Genomic DNA, 16,853 nt, shown 5'->3' with positions numbered 1-16,853 from the left:
ACTTTCGCGGCTTCACTCTATCGCGGATTTTAAATGTAAGCACATCTAAATATATATACAACAACAACAACATTTATTTATATAGCACATTTTCATACAAACAGTAGCTCAAAGTGCTTTACAGAATAAAGAATAGAAAAATAAAAGACACAATAAGAAAACAAAATAAATCAACATTAATTAACATCGAATAAGAGTAAGGTTCAATGGCCAGGGGGGACAGAAAAACAAAAAAACTCCAGACGGCTGGAGAAAAAATAAAATCTGTAGGGATTCCAGACAATGAGACCGCCCAGTCCCTTCTGGGCATTCTACCTAACATAAATGAAACAGTCCTCTATGGATTTAGGGTTCTCACGGAAGGGCTTGATGATGATGATGATGATGATGGTCACGTAGACTTCTGCCTTTAAATCCATCCATCGTTGTTAAAGCATCATGAAGCTTTGAGTAGGTGGAGGTGGCGCAGGCCACCACCACAAAGAAACCGGAAAAAGAAGCAGAAAAGAGAGTAGGGGTCAGTACGGATTTTAGAGCCACCATGAGTAGTTATTATAAGGAAATTGAACATACAGAGTATCAGGATTAAGTTAAATTAAATTAAATTGAAGTTATAGAAAGGCCATGTTAAAGTAATATGTTTTCAGCAGTGTTTTAAACTGCTCTACTGTATTAGCCTGGCGAATTCCTATTGGCAGGCTATTCCAGATTTTAGGTGCATAGCAGCAGAAGGCCGCCTCACCACTTCTTTTAAGCTTTGTTCTTGGAATTCTAAGGAGACCTTAATTTGAGGATCTGAGGTTACGATTTGGAATATAAGGTGTCAGACATTCCGATATATAAGATGGGGCAAGATTATTTAAGGCTTTATAAACCATCCATATCACGGATTTTTTGCTGGTTCGCCGCTTTCTACGGACAATGGGTCTTTTAATTTATGGTACATGCTTGCTCAGTTTGTTTGCCCAGTTGATTTCATACAAGGGAAGCTATTGGCGGATGGCTTAGAAGCTACCCAATCAGAGCATTAATTACATATTAACTAAAACTGCTCAATGATATAAGATATGCTTCCCGCGCGGTGCTTGAGATTGTTTGCTTCTCTCTATCTTTCTCACTCTCTCTGCCTGACGGAGGGGGTGTGAGCAGAGCGGCTGTTTGCACAGAGGACACGGACGCTCCTCTACAAAATGCTGCTTTATCTCGGTGCTTCTGTATACTTAAAAGCACGTATTGATTTTTTGATTGTTTGCTTTTCTTAGCGAGCGCTCTCTCTGACATTCTCTGTTCCTGATGGCGCTCCTTTGAAGATAAGATATGTTTGCATTCTTTTAATTGTGAGAAAGAACTGTCATCTCTGCCTTGTAATGGAGCACAGTTTAAACGTTTGACTAAAGGGTGTTATTTCATGTCTAGAGGGCTCTAATAATGTTAACAGGGTGGGAGAGTTTATAAGGGCTTAAAATATATAAAAATAACCATACAAACATATGGTTTCTACTTCGCGGATTTTCACCCATCGCGGGGGGGTCTGGAACGCAACCCCTGCGATCGAGGAGGGATTACTGTATAAGCAATAAATACTGTTAAGCGAGTTTGAATGTCTTTAAAAATATTCTTTTAGCATAATGCTTTAAGGTGTATTTCAGTAGTGTAGCAATATGGAAATTGCATTAAAATATTAAATTGCAGAGTCATGGGTGTTAACAATTTTCTTTAAATAAATTGTGAGAAAGGTTTAAAAACAATTGTTTTTATTAACATTTTACTAAGCCTGTCATAGAAATAAAGCTGGTGTTTGAAAGAATTTTCTAATTGAAAATTTGTTGACAAACGTTTTGCTTGATTTCTCTTTCAGGTAAAACCCTATCCAATATTGAACGTTTCGGACAGTATCCTTTGCAGGTAAATGGCTTTGACAGCTTACATGAATGCCTGGAAGGTGCCATGGTTGAAGGAGAGATTGAGGCCTTGCATTCAGATCAGACCATCCATTCCAGCCAAGAGGTTGGTATTTTACTGAATTTTATTTTGTTTAACTCAAAAGAAATGTGCATCTTTTGGAATAAATGATTAGAAATTAATGTTAATAATGCCTGTGGAAATTTGCACATGTTAATTCTATTATTTTGGGTTTTTCAGTCTATGTTCTAAAATAATTGTGTACAATTTATAGCATATACATTTCACAAGCTTCCAGTGAACATATATTGTGTCTTCTTCATTTTGTTTATACAGTATATGGACTGATTAGATTAAGTATTTAGATTCTGTGATTTCAAGATGATGGACTGATTCCCTGTTCTTGGCATATTCCTTCCATTAACCAGTACTGCTAGGGTAGCCTCCAACCCAAGACCTTATATTTCACTAAGCATGTTTGAGAATACATTCGTGAGCTGATTTACAGCCAACCGAGTTGAGACCATTCATACTTAAAGCCGTGGGCCACAGGAGGACAATAGGGTAATAATGTTCTATAAATTACCAAAACCAGCCACCAGAGGCTGTAAAGGCTGTATGCCTTTTGTTTTTCATGTATTTGCATCATCACTGCCAGCCATAGAATGGTATGCTCTGCGTAGAAGCAGTGAGAGAAGTACTGCTGACAAAGTATATGTGTAATGCCATGAAAAGTGTGGAGACAGCTTCCACCTGCAGCTATAGACTCTTCAGTATGCGAAATGACTCTCCACCCTAGTGTTTAGATCTGCCAGTGTTATGCTGACACTTCAATACACAAGCAATGGTATGAGATTGCAGTCAGACTTCTTTTTTTGGGCACATATCTAAACACTAGTGAGGCAGGTGGTCGGGTGTGAGTCTTGGGGCTATAGGAGCCAGAGGCTGTGGAAGGGGCGCTCCTACTGAGTGTTTACTGGGAGTAGGAGCAGCCTGAAATGCGGTGTTCCCACAGATGCTGAGAGACTGGTGGCAGGAGAGATGTGCGGCTCAGTGTGGCGCTCCAGGATTGCCAAAGGCCAGGCAATGGAAACCTGAGCCAAAATTTGAAGGTTGACTGTACTTGTTGGCAGACTTTCAGAAGGAAGCATTGGGGCTTATTTTTTACATGGACTGTCTCTGGCTTTAACCTCTGATTTTAATGGCTATTTATTGGATTTTAACCTACATCTTTACCCTGTTTTTATGGATTATTTATTTACAGTAATCCCTCGCTATATCGCGCTTCGACTTTCGCGGCTTCACTCTATCGTGGATTTTAAATGTAAGCATATCTAAATATATATCACAGATTTTTCGCTGGTTCACGGATTTCTGTGGACAATGGGTCTTTTAATTTATGCTACACGCTTCCTCAGTTTGTTTGCCCTGTTGATTTCATACAAGGGACGCTATTGGCGGATGGCTTAGAAGCTACCCAATCAGAGCATGTATTACATATTAACTAAAACTCCTCAATGCTATAAGATATGCATCCCGCGCGGAGCTTGATTGTTTGCTTGTCTCTGCCTGTATCTCACCCTCTCTGACATTCTCTGCGCCTGACGGAGGGGCTGTAAGCAGAGGTGCTGTTTGCACAGAAGCTGTTTGCCTAGTGGATACGGACGGACGCACCGCTTTATCGCGGTGCTTCCAAAAGCACACTTATTGATTTTTGATGGTTTGCGTTAATCTCGCTCTCTCTCACTCTCTCTGACTTTCTCTGCGCCTGACGGAGGAGATGTGAGCAAAGGGGCTGTTTGCACAGAGGCTGTTTGCGTAGAAGATACTGACGCTCCTCTAAAAAATGCCGCGGCAAACTTAAAAGCACACGTATTGATTTTTTGATTGTTTGCTTTTCTTTGCGAGCGCTCTCTCTCTCTGAAATTCTCTGCTCCTGAAGAGAAGATCTATTTGCATTCTTGTAATTGTGAGAAAGAACTGTCATCTCTGTCTTGTCATGGAGCACAGTTTAAACTTTTGACTAAAGGGTGTTATTTCATGTCTAGAGGGCTCTAATAATGTTAACAGTGTGGGAGAGTTTATAAGGGCTTAAAATATATAAAAATAACTACACAAACATATGGTTTCTACTTCGCGGATTTTCATCTATCGCGGGGGGTTCTGGAACGCAACCCCCGCTATCGAGGAGGGATTACTGTATTGACTTTTGGAGCACTGCTCAATTTTGGACACTGTTGTTTTATTTTTAATAAAAGCACTTTGGAACCTTTTTGCACCTACCCCTTGCTATGTACAGTATTTGTGTTTGTCCTTGTCCACTGACTCATTCCTGGGGTACCCAGTAGCGTTGGGCCAACACACACAGTAACACTTGTAATTTGTGCACATTTCATTTTTTCATTTTATTAGCTCAGACCATTTATTCTTACCAAGCAGGTACAAAGCAGTTAACTAAAGGTGGAGGGATTTCCATTAGACATACATGTAATTCAAATGTGTTTGGTTTAGGTCATATTTTATGCCAATGATCCTCAACGTATTTCTTCACAACATTTCAGAATTGTTATATTTTGCACTTCGTAGTTGTAAGTCAAGACTGGATTCTGTAAGTCACTGCTGGATCTTGTTTTGCCAAGATAAAAATGTGGCAAGCCAAAAGGAAAATTGTGGAATGGACCAGGAGGTGAATGAAAGAACTTGTTCACTAAAAACAAAAAAGGGTCAAAAGTTCAGCTTTAAGGTCATTATTTAAGCTATGCCATTAATTCTTTTTTAATTCCGTAGTTTTGATTCTGTATTATTTTTGTGATTCAGTGTGTATTTATTTCATGATTTAAGTACTTATTTTATTATTTCGTGTTTTAATGCTAGATGTGGTTAATCATGATTAATTACATACAATGATGCGACTAGTTAATTTTTTTTAATCGATTCCCGATATATATAAATATATATATATACCGTACATTCAGAAAGTATTCTGAATCCTTAAGCTTTTTCACATTTCACATATTGCAGCTTTATTTATTTATTATAATTATAATTATATTATTATTATAATTTATCAAATAATTTAAATTCATTTTTTCCACTCATCAACCAACACCCGGTACCCCAGAAAGTCAAAGTGAAAACAGGGTTTTAGCAATTTTTGCATGTTTGTTAAAAATAAAAAATTCAGTATCCCATTGACACAAGTATTCAGACCCTTTGGCAGTGAAAGGAAAGGTTATATAATGAGAAACAACTGGTTGAAAGTTGAATTGGTTGAAAAGTGTGTTGAATTCTTTAGATTATTCCAGTTTTAAATGATATTCGTATTGTTATTGGCATTTTATCTTGTCAGTTTGGTAGCATCAGGGAAAGAAAAGTCCGCCTATTATGTTAAATGTGCGTCCTGTAGTTAAAGTAGTTTTGTTCTACAAATTTTTTGCAATCAATTGCATGATTGGGATGTTACCCCAAAGTATGCCTAAGACTATAGTGGAAGAAAAGATTTGGGGAAAACCAGCTAACCTGAGTAAACCTGGCCAGGGCCAGTTGTGATTAAACTGATAGTGGTAATGAGGTTGGAAATTGATCTACTGGATAGAATTTTGGCTTCATTTTAGAGGTCAGTAGTACAATGTTTAGGTCTGCTAGAAATAATAAAGAGGGAAACAAGATAAATAATGTGGTTTGAAGTAGGACCTGATCTATTGAACTGACTGCTCAATCTGTCTTATTTATTATGAAATATGAATCATAAGGCTTTTCAGATGTGTGTGAGAGGAATAAAAACAGGTTAGTAATTAATCAGTACTAATTTTATGTTAAATTAGATTGTAAACAATTTGAGTAAATGTATTTATATTTCTGAATATAAAAAATTATTTTGCAGCGCTGGTTTTCAAAATTGCCTCCTGTTTTGACATTTGAACTTTCACGGTTTGAGTTCAACCAATCGCTTGGGCGACCAGAAAAGATTCATAAAAAACTGGAGTTTCCGCCGGTCATTTATATGGACAGGTATGTTAAAATTGTGTTTACGTGCAGAACACACAATGTTTGCTTATTTAATCAGTTCTTCAGAATTCCTAACTTATCTTCTTTAAGAACTACATAAATGTGACTCCCTTTGTTAATTAGTTTTCAAGAAAAACTTTTTGCTCTTCATTAAATATTTGTTCTATTTTATATGAGGGTTATCACTGATGTATCATATTGTAAAATAGTTGTTCTTTGTGATCAGGTATCTTCATAAAAACATGGAACTGACACATACCAAGAGAAAGGAAGTTAAGACGTTGAAAGAACAAATGATTTTTCTTCAACAGAGATTAGAAAGGTTTGTAAACTATTACTGATTTTGACTTTTATGTTTACAGGGTGAGGTTTGGTATATGCTCTGACTAGTGTGACTAGCACAATTAAGGCACAACACAGGGATGCTTCTTACCGTAGCCAGGATCATGGTAGATCTTTGTAGAATGTTTTTCCCCTAGCCTGACATAAGATAATTGCTGCCCAGTAGATTGATATGTGTATATATGAGAATATGTAATGAAGGTATTCTGATTAATTCTCAAATAAGTCATAATATTTTTTACAGAACTATTTATCCAATACGCCATAGTAAGATATAATAGAATTAGGGTTTTTTGTGCGTTCATATTTTGATTTTCTCACAGTCATTTACATTTTGAAATGATTAACTTTGTTAATTATTCTTCCTGTGTTTTTGCTCTCTTATTTTAGCTACCTAAGCTATGGCTCAGGACCAACAAAGTATCCATTGGCTGACATGTTGCAGTATGTCTTGGAGTTTGCTTCCACACAGCCCACTAATTTCTCACCCACTCAAAACATCAGAATTGCTGCCCTGCCACAGAATGAAACCATCACCTTAGCTACAGAAACACCGCTAGAGCTAACCAGGTAAAATATAACATGGCTTTCAAGACCTTTTTAATATACTTTGTTAATCCCTGAGAGGAAATTGTCTTTTCACATCTCCTTTGGGGGCCAGAGTGCATGGTCAACCATTGTACAGCGCTCCTACAGCAATTTTTAGGTTAAGGGCCTTGTTCAACAGATTAAGATCCTTTCTGTCAGTAATGGGATTTGAACCAGCAGCCTTCCAGATACCAGCGCAGATCCTTAGCCACAGAGCCACCAGTCCGCTCTTGAGATAACACTCAAACATTCGTTTGACTTTAATATTTTTTTACTTTGGTGTACAACTTTTACTTTAGAAGAAAATGTACTGGATAAGATACTTCTCCTCATCACTAATTAGAAAATGAAGAACTACAAATACAGTAATCCCTCCTCGATCGCGGGGGTTGCATTCCAGACCCCCCCGCGATAGGTGAAAATCCGCGAAGTAGAAACCATATTTTTGTATGGTTATTTTTATATATTTTAAGCCCTAATAAACTCTCCCACACTGTTTATAAATATTCCCCGCAGAGTTATACAGTATAATCCCTTTGAATTCTCTTAGATTTTAGATAAGATTCATTGAAATTATGTATAAAAACACACTGTTTATATACAGTAAAACCTAAATATTTTAAAGATATTGAGTGTCTCCGATATCGCATATGTTACAGCCATTACGATAGACAGGCCACCAGCAATAAATACGTACAATGCAAGAAAAATAGTATACAGTAAATGTGTGTACAGTGACACTAAACTTACGTACATGTACTAAGTACTGTAAGTAGAAAATTAATTATGGTTACTCACCAACAATGACACGATGACTTGTCCGATAACAATGAGTTTAATTTTACTGCACAACAAACTTCAGGCGATTGTGTAGCACTGCCATTGTGCTTCTTCTGGCAGTCTTCAATCCAAATCCCTAAAGCAGATTTCATCCAGACTACTGCCTTATTACATCCACTTACAACTCGTTTTGCACCCTGGTTAAAAGGACACTGCGGCCGTAGATTTTATATTCCTTTCCTACTTTTTAAATAAAAAGAATCGTAGCCTTCAACAAATCCAAAACGTTTACCTTTTCGGCAATCGTTAATATCTTCCGTTTGCGCTTGGGCACGGCCCCTGAAGCAGTAGCAGATCGTTTTGGAGCCATAATGAAGGGCTTCACTATGCACAAAGATAAACACAAAAGAGCACAACTCTTTACACAGTGAAACACGTTGATGCTGAATGAGCGAGACAAGACTTCCTGGTTAACACTGCATTCAGCACGCAAGAACTTAACTGCATGCTCTGATTGGTTAGCTTCTCAGTCATCCGCCAATAGCGTCCCTTGTATGAAATCAACTGGGCAAACCAACTGAGGAAGCATGTACTGGAAGTAAAAAGACAAATTGTCCGCAGAACTCGCGAAACAGCGAAAAATCCGCGTTATATATTTAGTTATGCTTTCATATAAAATCCGTGATAGAGTGAAGCCGCGAAAGTCGAAGCGCAATATAGCGAGGTATTACTGTACAGTATACAATAAAAACATGAAGCATAAAATCCATTCATTCAAATTTACACATACTGTGCGTTTGTTTTTGCTTAAAACATTATAGTAAATGTTTGGTTAACAAACTATTATAATAATACATTGTCTCATTAGTGTGTTATAAGGCTTCCCATATTTTCTTTAATAATAAAAGGCATACTTAATTTTGTGCATATACTGTATAAGTGTTTGTGTAAATTCTGACATCAAGAGAAATCATGTCAGGTTATATAAGATGGTTAAGGCTATTTTTTTTTTTTTTTTAAAACAAAACAAATACTGTATTGAGTTAAATTAAAAAGAACATTTTTTTAATGTCTCAGTTGTGTACATGAACATACTTTTAGAGTGGGGGTTGTAATAGTGTGCTGATTTAACAAATCCCATTTTAGATTGGTATACAGGTAATTTGCCTTTTTCTCACATGAACTTAAATGGTTCAAAACAGTTATAAATATAGGGAGACCAGATTCTTGAAAAACTAATATGGGATGAGAGAGGTGGGGAGTGTCCTTGGGTAGGGCTGTGCCATATCATCTCATCCATGATAACACTGGTATACATTTTTTATGTGATAAAAAAGTGTCATGTTGTGATATTGGAGATATAAATTCCATAACTTGCACAACAGTGCCACAAGCTGTCTGAGAGCGAGAGCACCATGTGAGCTTCTGATGGCAATTTAGTACCTAAAAAGGCAGCTACTTCAATAGTATGGAAATGATTTGACTATAACACATCAGACCTTGAATAAAGCACAGTGCTTTGCAAAATATATAAGAAAACTGTTACCACTAAAGGTGGAAATACAGTACAACAAACTTGTTTCACCACTTGAAGCAAAAACACACCATCCAGTGTAACCAGGCTGTGAAGGCATGTAAGGAGATACTAGCAGCTGGTGATGTGTGTCCAAAAAGGGAACAAATGACTCAACCAAGCATCACATGGAGCATGGATGTAAATGACTGATTACAGATTGTTTGGCCAAGGAAATGATGCAAATCTAAACTTGGAAAAGGAGGGTTTTAAGCAACTGGTTATAAAGCTCAACTCAAGATACAACATCCCGGTTAGAAAATACTTTTTTTTTATTCAAAGACATTGTTGCCTGAGATACATGAAGCATGCCACGACAAAATTTAGCTTAATTTTAATAAACTGTAAAAAGAAAAAGGAAAAAAAAATAATAATTATAATTTTTGAATCACTGTTTGAGAAGTGCCTGGTTAACATGCTGAGCATAGTCCATCTTGACAGTATCTGTATTGTGATTGGTTTAGTGAGGGTTTGTATTCTCTTCATGCAATGGGTGTGGCCAAAAGGAGCAAATGGGGAACTCTTGAAAAACACCATATTACTCCCCAATCCCAGGAAGAAGTTTAATGATAAAGTGCAGCAGCGTGACTGTTAGTTTCATACTCGGTTGAGTAGCAGCTGTGACTGTTGGCGAGAGATCTTAGCATGCTGTCAATTACCATCTGAAATAAAAAAAGAGAGAGAGAGAGAAACAAGACAACACTCTGCGAGTCATAAAAGAGAAAGCCCTGGGATTCCTCCAAGCAACATTTATTTTCTATGGTATATATTTCCACAGTTTTTGAAAAGAAACTTAAGACTTCCTAGTTCTCAATAACCCCTGAAATGCAGCACCCCTTCTTAAAAAACCAGTACCCCAATAAAACATTCTCTACCCCATTCTTAATGCATAAACTAATCTTGAACTACTAATGCGAAATAATTTAACATATCTTCAAATTAACAGAACATAAAACATTTTGGTTCACATGAGCAGTTTCATTTTTGTGCAATTACACATATAAATATACAAATATAAATATTGGATACTCCTTTTCTTGTTTATCACCTTTGTGTATGTGTGGGCCCATAAGGTTTAATGAGAGTTACTAAAGCCTGTAAGATTGTAAATTAGTGTATTGTGAAATTAACAATAAGGATGGCTAGTTAACTCTTTTAAGTGTTTACTTGTACAGTTCCAACACTGATATTCTAACTTGCCTCATTTCAAGGCATATCCATTTTAAATTTACACAAGAAATTAGAGGCATTGGAACAGTTCCACCACTGATATTCTACCTCATTTGATGATAATTCAAAAAAGGCAACTGCTGTTTGTTTTGACAGTATTTTTGTTATATTTTTATAAGCAGTGAGTGTTTACATTTTGACTGAAGGTTTGTTTGGATTGTGCTGTTTGTTTACATGTGTTCTTAAAATTTGAGGTCAATTTTATTAGGTGACAGTATTATACAGGTTTCTGAAGAGTTACAAGGTTAAGTTACTTTAGTTATTATAATTGTTAAACTAAAGTGTTAAGCAGTTATGTTATACTTAAGATTTCCAGGGAAAACACTACCTAGGCCACTTTTGTGCTTACATTTTACTTATGCTATGTCATGTTGTATACAATGCTGTGTCCCTACTGTTGCACTGTAATGCTATGGCTGGTAGCACCTTGTGCCAAAAGATGCATACTTTGATGACAGACTACCTAATTTAATGACAGTAGCTCATTGGAAAAGAAAGATGGAAAATGCCCTTCATTTTCAATCAGCAGTAATACTTTGTTCAGTATTTTTTTTTCTATATCGTCATAAATATCATTATCGCAGATTTCCTTGAAGTATTGTGATACAATTTTGAGGCTGTATTGCCCACCCCTGTCCTTGGGTAGATGGATTATAATGACTGATATTTTTGTTAACTTAATATTTTAAAATTCTCTGCTTAATGAATGTACCTGTATCCTTCCCCAATCCTGACACTGCATGCCCATACAATTACATCAAAATGAAAAGGTCCTCTGCACAAACTCATATAGGCTATGTTATTAGTACAGTGTAGCCAAGCGTTATGCACTTCAAGCTAACAATGACAACTTAAAAACTTAAGCAGACCACTTAATAGAATAATAACCAGAAACAGTCAGCAGTGTTACTGACAGATGTGATGCAGTTTTTAAATGCTGAGTGTAGCAATGTTCATTCTTAGCTGTATGTGCCAGATAGGTTGTTGTTTGAGGAGTTTATTTTTCACCTGGTGCAGTCTTTTGCAGAGTGTATACATGGTAAAACAAACAATTCAGATAGAAAGCACATTGACACAGGCACTAGATTTGCAATTTAGGAAATCCAACTTTTCCTGTCTTTTGTGTTTAACTAGAATTGATGCAACTGATGAATAAATACAGAATATTGTTAAATGTTGCAAGGAGAGAAGTGCAAATGTGTACAGTGCAATGTTTCCATAAGTGACAGCAGTGAGAAGGACTTAGTCACACCTAAAATATAAAGCATTTTAAAATGAATTAGAATGCTTTAGTTGGTACTGATGTACTTTAATATGACTGTCCCAAAAAAAACAATGATTGAGCTCCTTCCCTAAGTAAAACTTGCTGTTACTTTAAGATATCTTGAGGTTTTTTTCGTTTCATAGTGCAGAGATCACTGTGTTCCACAAGGACAAAGGGTCTAACACTTTAGCAAAGATTTTGTATAACATTCTTGATACAGGCATAAACTGCAGTAGGGTGTGTTACTTTATTACTGAGATATTAAACAAAAATAGCCAATCAGTGATAAAAGTGGAATAGTCACCTAAACTAGGAGAGAGAGAAATTATGTATGTGCTTTTTTTTTTTTTTTTTTTTTGATCACATTTTCCGTTTTACTAGCCTTGCAGAAACTGAGACCTTGACGCCACAAGTGGATAATGAGGTGGCATCTCCAGCATGCCCGAGAATACCAGGTTTCAAGCCTTTTACACATTGCAACACAACCACGGATGCCCCTCCATACCCAGCCCCCCATAGTGTGACTGAGGAAGAACTAATCTTCATCAAAAGTTGTTTGCAGCGCTGGCGAAGAGAGGTGGAACAGAACATACAAGGTCCTCATGATTATTTATAACTTGTTTTTCAAAAGAGAATATTAAGTCTTGATATTATGCCTTAATAAAGATGTTTTGCTACACAATAGATTAATGAAGCCCATCGTTGTATGATCATAATGTTAGATTATTTGTTTTGCAACAAGCAGTCACAGAATAAAAATCAGGTGGACTATTCAGAAAATGGATTTCTTTCAGCTCCAGTCAACTATATTTCTCCAATAAGCATCACTTACTATCTACAGTTTTAAAATAGACTTCTATCATGGGAGCAGCAATAAGTGCCAGCCTGACCTGGAGCAATAGTAACAAAGCAAGATCTTTACCAAAATAATATATTTAGTAATAACAAAAAAGTCCTTTGGAGAAATATAACAATTGCAGAACACAAAGTAACTGATAAATAAAACTGAAAGTCCTAGTTGATACACCTGGCCTGACTATATAGATTTTGGACCCTATCTGTCTGGGCAGGTGGCTTGTCTACTGGACCCCATTCCAGATGTAAAATTATGTTAAATTTACTCATAATACTTTGTATTCTTAAATTATATAGCATGCAATTGGCACATACCTGAAATAATGTAAAATGTTTGTTTGTCCATCCAGAAACGTGTTCTTTATTTAAAATGTAACACTTTTAAAGTCTAACTTACAGCAGCATTTTCATTATCGAAAGTTAACTATTTTAATCTTTTCACAGAGTTGAAAGACAATATTGAAACAATCAAAAATACATTAGAAAACATATATTCAGATGACCAGTTTTGCCAGGTGAGAAGACAGCAAATTTTATAGGTATTGGTTAAATCTGTCTTTAACAATTTGTGTTAGCATTTTAAAATCAACCCTCAAGTTTAACTGTAGACTGTTGTATTAATTTAAGACTTGGAATTAGACGGTCATACCACTTAGGTCTAGTTTTGATCTTTGCTACTACTTTTGAAATTACTGTAGATTACTGAGGAAACAATTTGAAAAGGCTGACAACAAATTATTATAACAGGCAGACAATTCTGCTTGATGCTAACTAATTAAAAATTTCCAAGATGGACAAAGCAAGATTTAGAATGTGTAGAAATATAAATAAAGGTTTATCTCTGTCAATGATAGCACCTAAAATTTCAACCCTTTTCAATTATAAGCTTTGTTTTGATATTAGATGAATTGCCGCCCATTTTAAGGGGAAAAAAAGAGTATTTTTTTGGCTTATGAAAGCAGTTTTTTATTAAAAGTATAAGGATGAATTTAAACATTTGTATGTTTACAGGTTGTCACTATTGGAATGGTTTTCATGTTCCAATGTCTGTTTATTAGGTTTTCTTAGGCCTCACCTCTTTTAATCTAATAAATGTATCTAACATATCCAATGTAGGAAAAATTTACAACCTGTGTTTTTTTTTTCATTTTGTTACTGTGTATTACCTGAAAATTAATTTTACTGATTTTCTTTCTAATGAAACCTTTATTTATAATCTGTGTATGTTGTATTCAGGTCCCATATAGACTCCATGCTATCCTTGTTCATGAGGGTCAAGCTTCAGCAGGACATTACTGGGCATATATTTTTGACCACGAAGCCAAACGCTGGCTAAAATATAATGACATCTCTGTTACTGAGTCGTCTTGGGACGAACTAGAGAGAGACTCCTTTGGTGGAATGAAGAATGCTCGCATATTGCCTTATGTACATAGATGATAACTTACCAAACCCCATAGCAGGTATTGCATTTTTTTTCACAAATGGTTGTCCATTATATTTAAAAAATACTTTTGTAATTTTGTAATTTACCAATATATAATCTTTGGTCAGTAGCAATTAACTTTTTTTGTGCTACAGATTATAAATACAATTATTCTGAAACTACCTGATACACATTTGGGACGTCTATAAATGATTTCTTACAAAATGTCATTTTATAGCATGTCAGTCGCTTGAAGAAAACATGAACCAAGAAAAATTATACATTCTATACCATCTTTTCTAAAGTTCTATTTCCATTTTTACCTTTTAAATGTAATAATTAATCTTTGAGAAATACTGTATGTCTAATTTAATGAGAAGCTCTATGCTTTATGAAGAAGGATTTTTCTTAACACATAATCCACTAAATATTTTGCATTTACAGTGTATAATTGCTCAGGAAGATTTTTATATATACAGTGGTGTGAAAAACTATTTGCCCCCTTCCTGATTTCTTATTCTTTTGCATGTTTGTCACACAAAATGTTTCTAATCGTCAAACACATTTAACCATTAGTCAAATATAACACAAGTAAACACAAAATGCAGTTTTTAAATGATGGTTTTTATTATTTAGGGAGAAAAAATCCAAACCTACATGGCCCTGTGTGAAAAAGTAATTGCCCCTTGTTAAAAAATAACATAACTGTGGTGTATCACACCTGAGTTCAATTTCCGTAGCCACCCCCAGGCCTGATTATTGCTACACCTGTTTCAATCAAGAAATCACTTAAATAGGAGCTGCCTGACACAGAGAAGTAGACCAAAAGCACCTCAAAAGCTAGACATCATGCCAAGATCCAAAGAAATTCAGGAACAAATGAGAACAGAAGTAATTGAGATCTATCATTCTGGTAAAGGTTATAAAGCCATTTCTAAAGCTTTGGGACTCCAGCGAACCACAGTGAGAGCCATTATCCACAAATGGCAAAACATGGAACAGTGGTGAACCTTCCCAGGAGGGCCGGCCGACCAAAATTACCCCAAGAGCGCAGAGCGACTCATCCGAGAGGTCACAAAAGACCCCAGGACAACGTCTAAAGAACTGCAGGCCTCACTTGCCTCAGTTAAGGTCAGTGTTCACGACTCCACCATAAGAAAGAGACTGGGCAAAAACGGCCTGCATGGCAGATTTCCAAGACAGACAAACCACTGTTAAACAAAAAGAACATTAGGACTCGTCTCAATTTTGCTAAGAAACATCTCAATGATTGCCAAGACATTTGGGAAAATACCTTGTGGACTGATGAGACAAAAGTTGAACTTTTGGAAGGCAAATGTCCCGTTACATCTGGCGTAAAAGGAACACAGCATTTCAGAAAAAGAACATCATACCAACAGTAAAATATGGTGGTGGTAGTGTGATGGTCTGGGGTTGTTTTGCTGCTTCAGGACCTGGAAGGCTTGCTGTGATAGATGGAACCATGAATTCTACTGTCTACCAAAAAATCCTGAAGGAGAATGTCCGGCCATCTGTTCGTCAACTCAAGCTGAAGCGATCTTGGGTGCTGCAACAGGACAATGACCCAAAACACACCAGCAAATCCACCTCTGAATGGCTGAAGAAAAACAAAATGAAGACTTTGGAGTGGCCTAGTCAAAGTCCTGACCTGAATCCAATTGAGATGCTATGGCATGACCTTAAAAAGGCGGTTCATGCTAGAAAACCCTCAAATAAAGCTGAATTACAACAATTCTGCAAAGATGAGTAGGCCAAAATTCCTCCAGAGCGCTGTAAAAGAATCATTGCAAGTTATCGCAAACGCTTGATTGCAGTTATTGCTGCTAAGGGTGGCCCAACCAGTTATTAGGTTCAGGGGGCAATTACTTTTTCACACAGGGCCATGTAGGTTTGGATTTTTTTCCTCCCTAAATAATAAAAACCATCATTTAAAAACTACATTTTGTGTTTACTTGTGTTATACTTGACTAATGGTTAAATGTGTTTGATGATCAGAAACATTTTGTGTGACAAACATGCAAAAGAATAAGAAATCAGGAAGGGGGCAAATCGTTTTTCACACCACTGTATATTTACAGGGGTGGGCAAAAATAGGTTTACAGTTATGAATACACAAAATACAGAGATTATTCTTGTATTATTATTTATTTATTAATTAATTATTGTATATGTTTTAGTGCCATTGTATTTTTTAATTAATTTTATGATAAATATGTTATCCATTGTGTCATCGATAATTGTTTCTTATTATTTTGTTTTTACTATAATAATTTAAATATTGATCATGAAACTGCGAATGTGTCAATAACATAACTTTGTATTATTTTTTTTTATATAGAGGAGACAGATGTAGAGACGGGGCAAGTGCTAAAAGGACTAGACTCCTTGCCTGCTGTTCTTCGGCGTTATGTGTGGGAGGATAACCGTTGGTTTCAGCAGGAAGTGGAAGAGTGGAATGAGGAACAGTTTCGGAAAGTTCCACAAAAAGAACATCCTGTGAGCATGACCGCTGAAAGCCAGGAAACTACTCAGTCAGTAAACACCTCTGAAGGTATGCTGAGTTTGTGTATCAAACTTTGTTTGTAGTAAAATACAGTGCCTGTATGATTAACATTTAATCAAATTTTTATATTTTTTTTTATACTACATCACTTACTAAGTTTAGTAATGATCAGGGTGTGTTTCACACTTGTCGGAAGGAGTGTGCAATGTGAATTTTGTCAGGTTAATGAACAGCTCTGCACATGACATGAGTGTTAGTTGCTGGCGTTTTGTGTATGGATGTATTCAAATATGCTTCATCCTTAGAACTTAAGTGCCATAGCCTTGATGGCTATAACAGAAGAATTACCTACAGTACGTCC

General features: G+C 36.1%; 1 protein-coding gene across 1 annotated transcript in view; it reads left to right on the top strand.

Moving 5' to 3' along the window:
- usp28 (ubiquitin specific peptidase 28) overlaps nucleotides 1–16,853 on the top strand; it is a 119,904-nt gene that overhangs the window by 72,637 nt on the left and 30,414 nt on the right. The window contains 9 exon segments of the mRNA XM_039764004.1: nucleotides 1,859–2,007; nucleotides 5,786–5,913; nucleotides 6,137–6,232; nucleotides 6,643–6,822; nucleotides 12,069–12,283; nucleotides 12,987–13,057; nucleotides 13,779–13,954; nucleotides 13,956–14,005; nucleotides 16,328–16,540. Coding sequence (XP_039619938.1) covers nucleotides 1,859–2,007; nucleotides 5,786–5,913; nucleotides 6,137–6,232; nucleotides 6,643–6,822; nucleotides 12,069–12,283; nucleotides 12,987–13,057; nucleotides 13,779–13,954; nucleotides 13,956–14,005; nucleotides 16,328–16,540 — 1,278 coding nt within the window.

Source organism: Polypterus senegalus, chromosome 9 (assembly GCF_016835505.1).
Source record: "Polypterus senegalus isolate Bchr_013 chromosome 9, ASM1683550v1, whole genome shotgun sequence".
NCBI classification, from domain to species: Eukaryota; Metazoa; Chordata; class Cladistia; order Polypteriformes; family Polypteridae; genus Polypterus; species Polypterus senegalus.
This window is presented reverse-complemented; position numbering and strand designations above follow the sequence as displayed.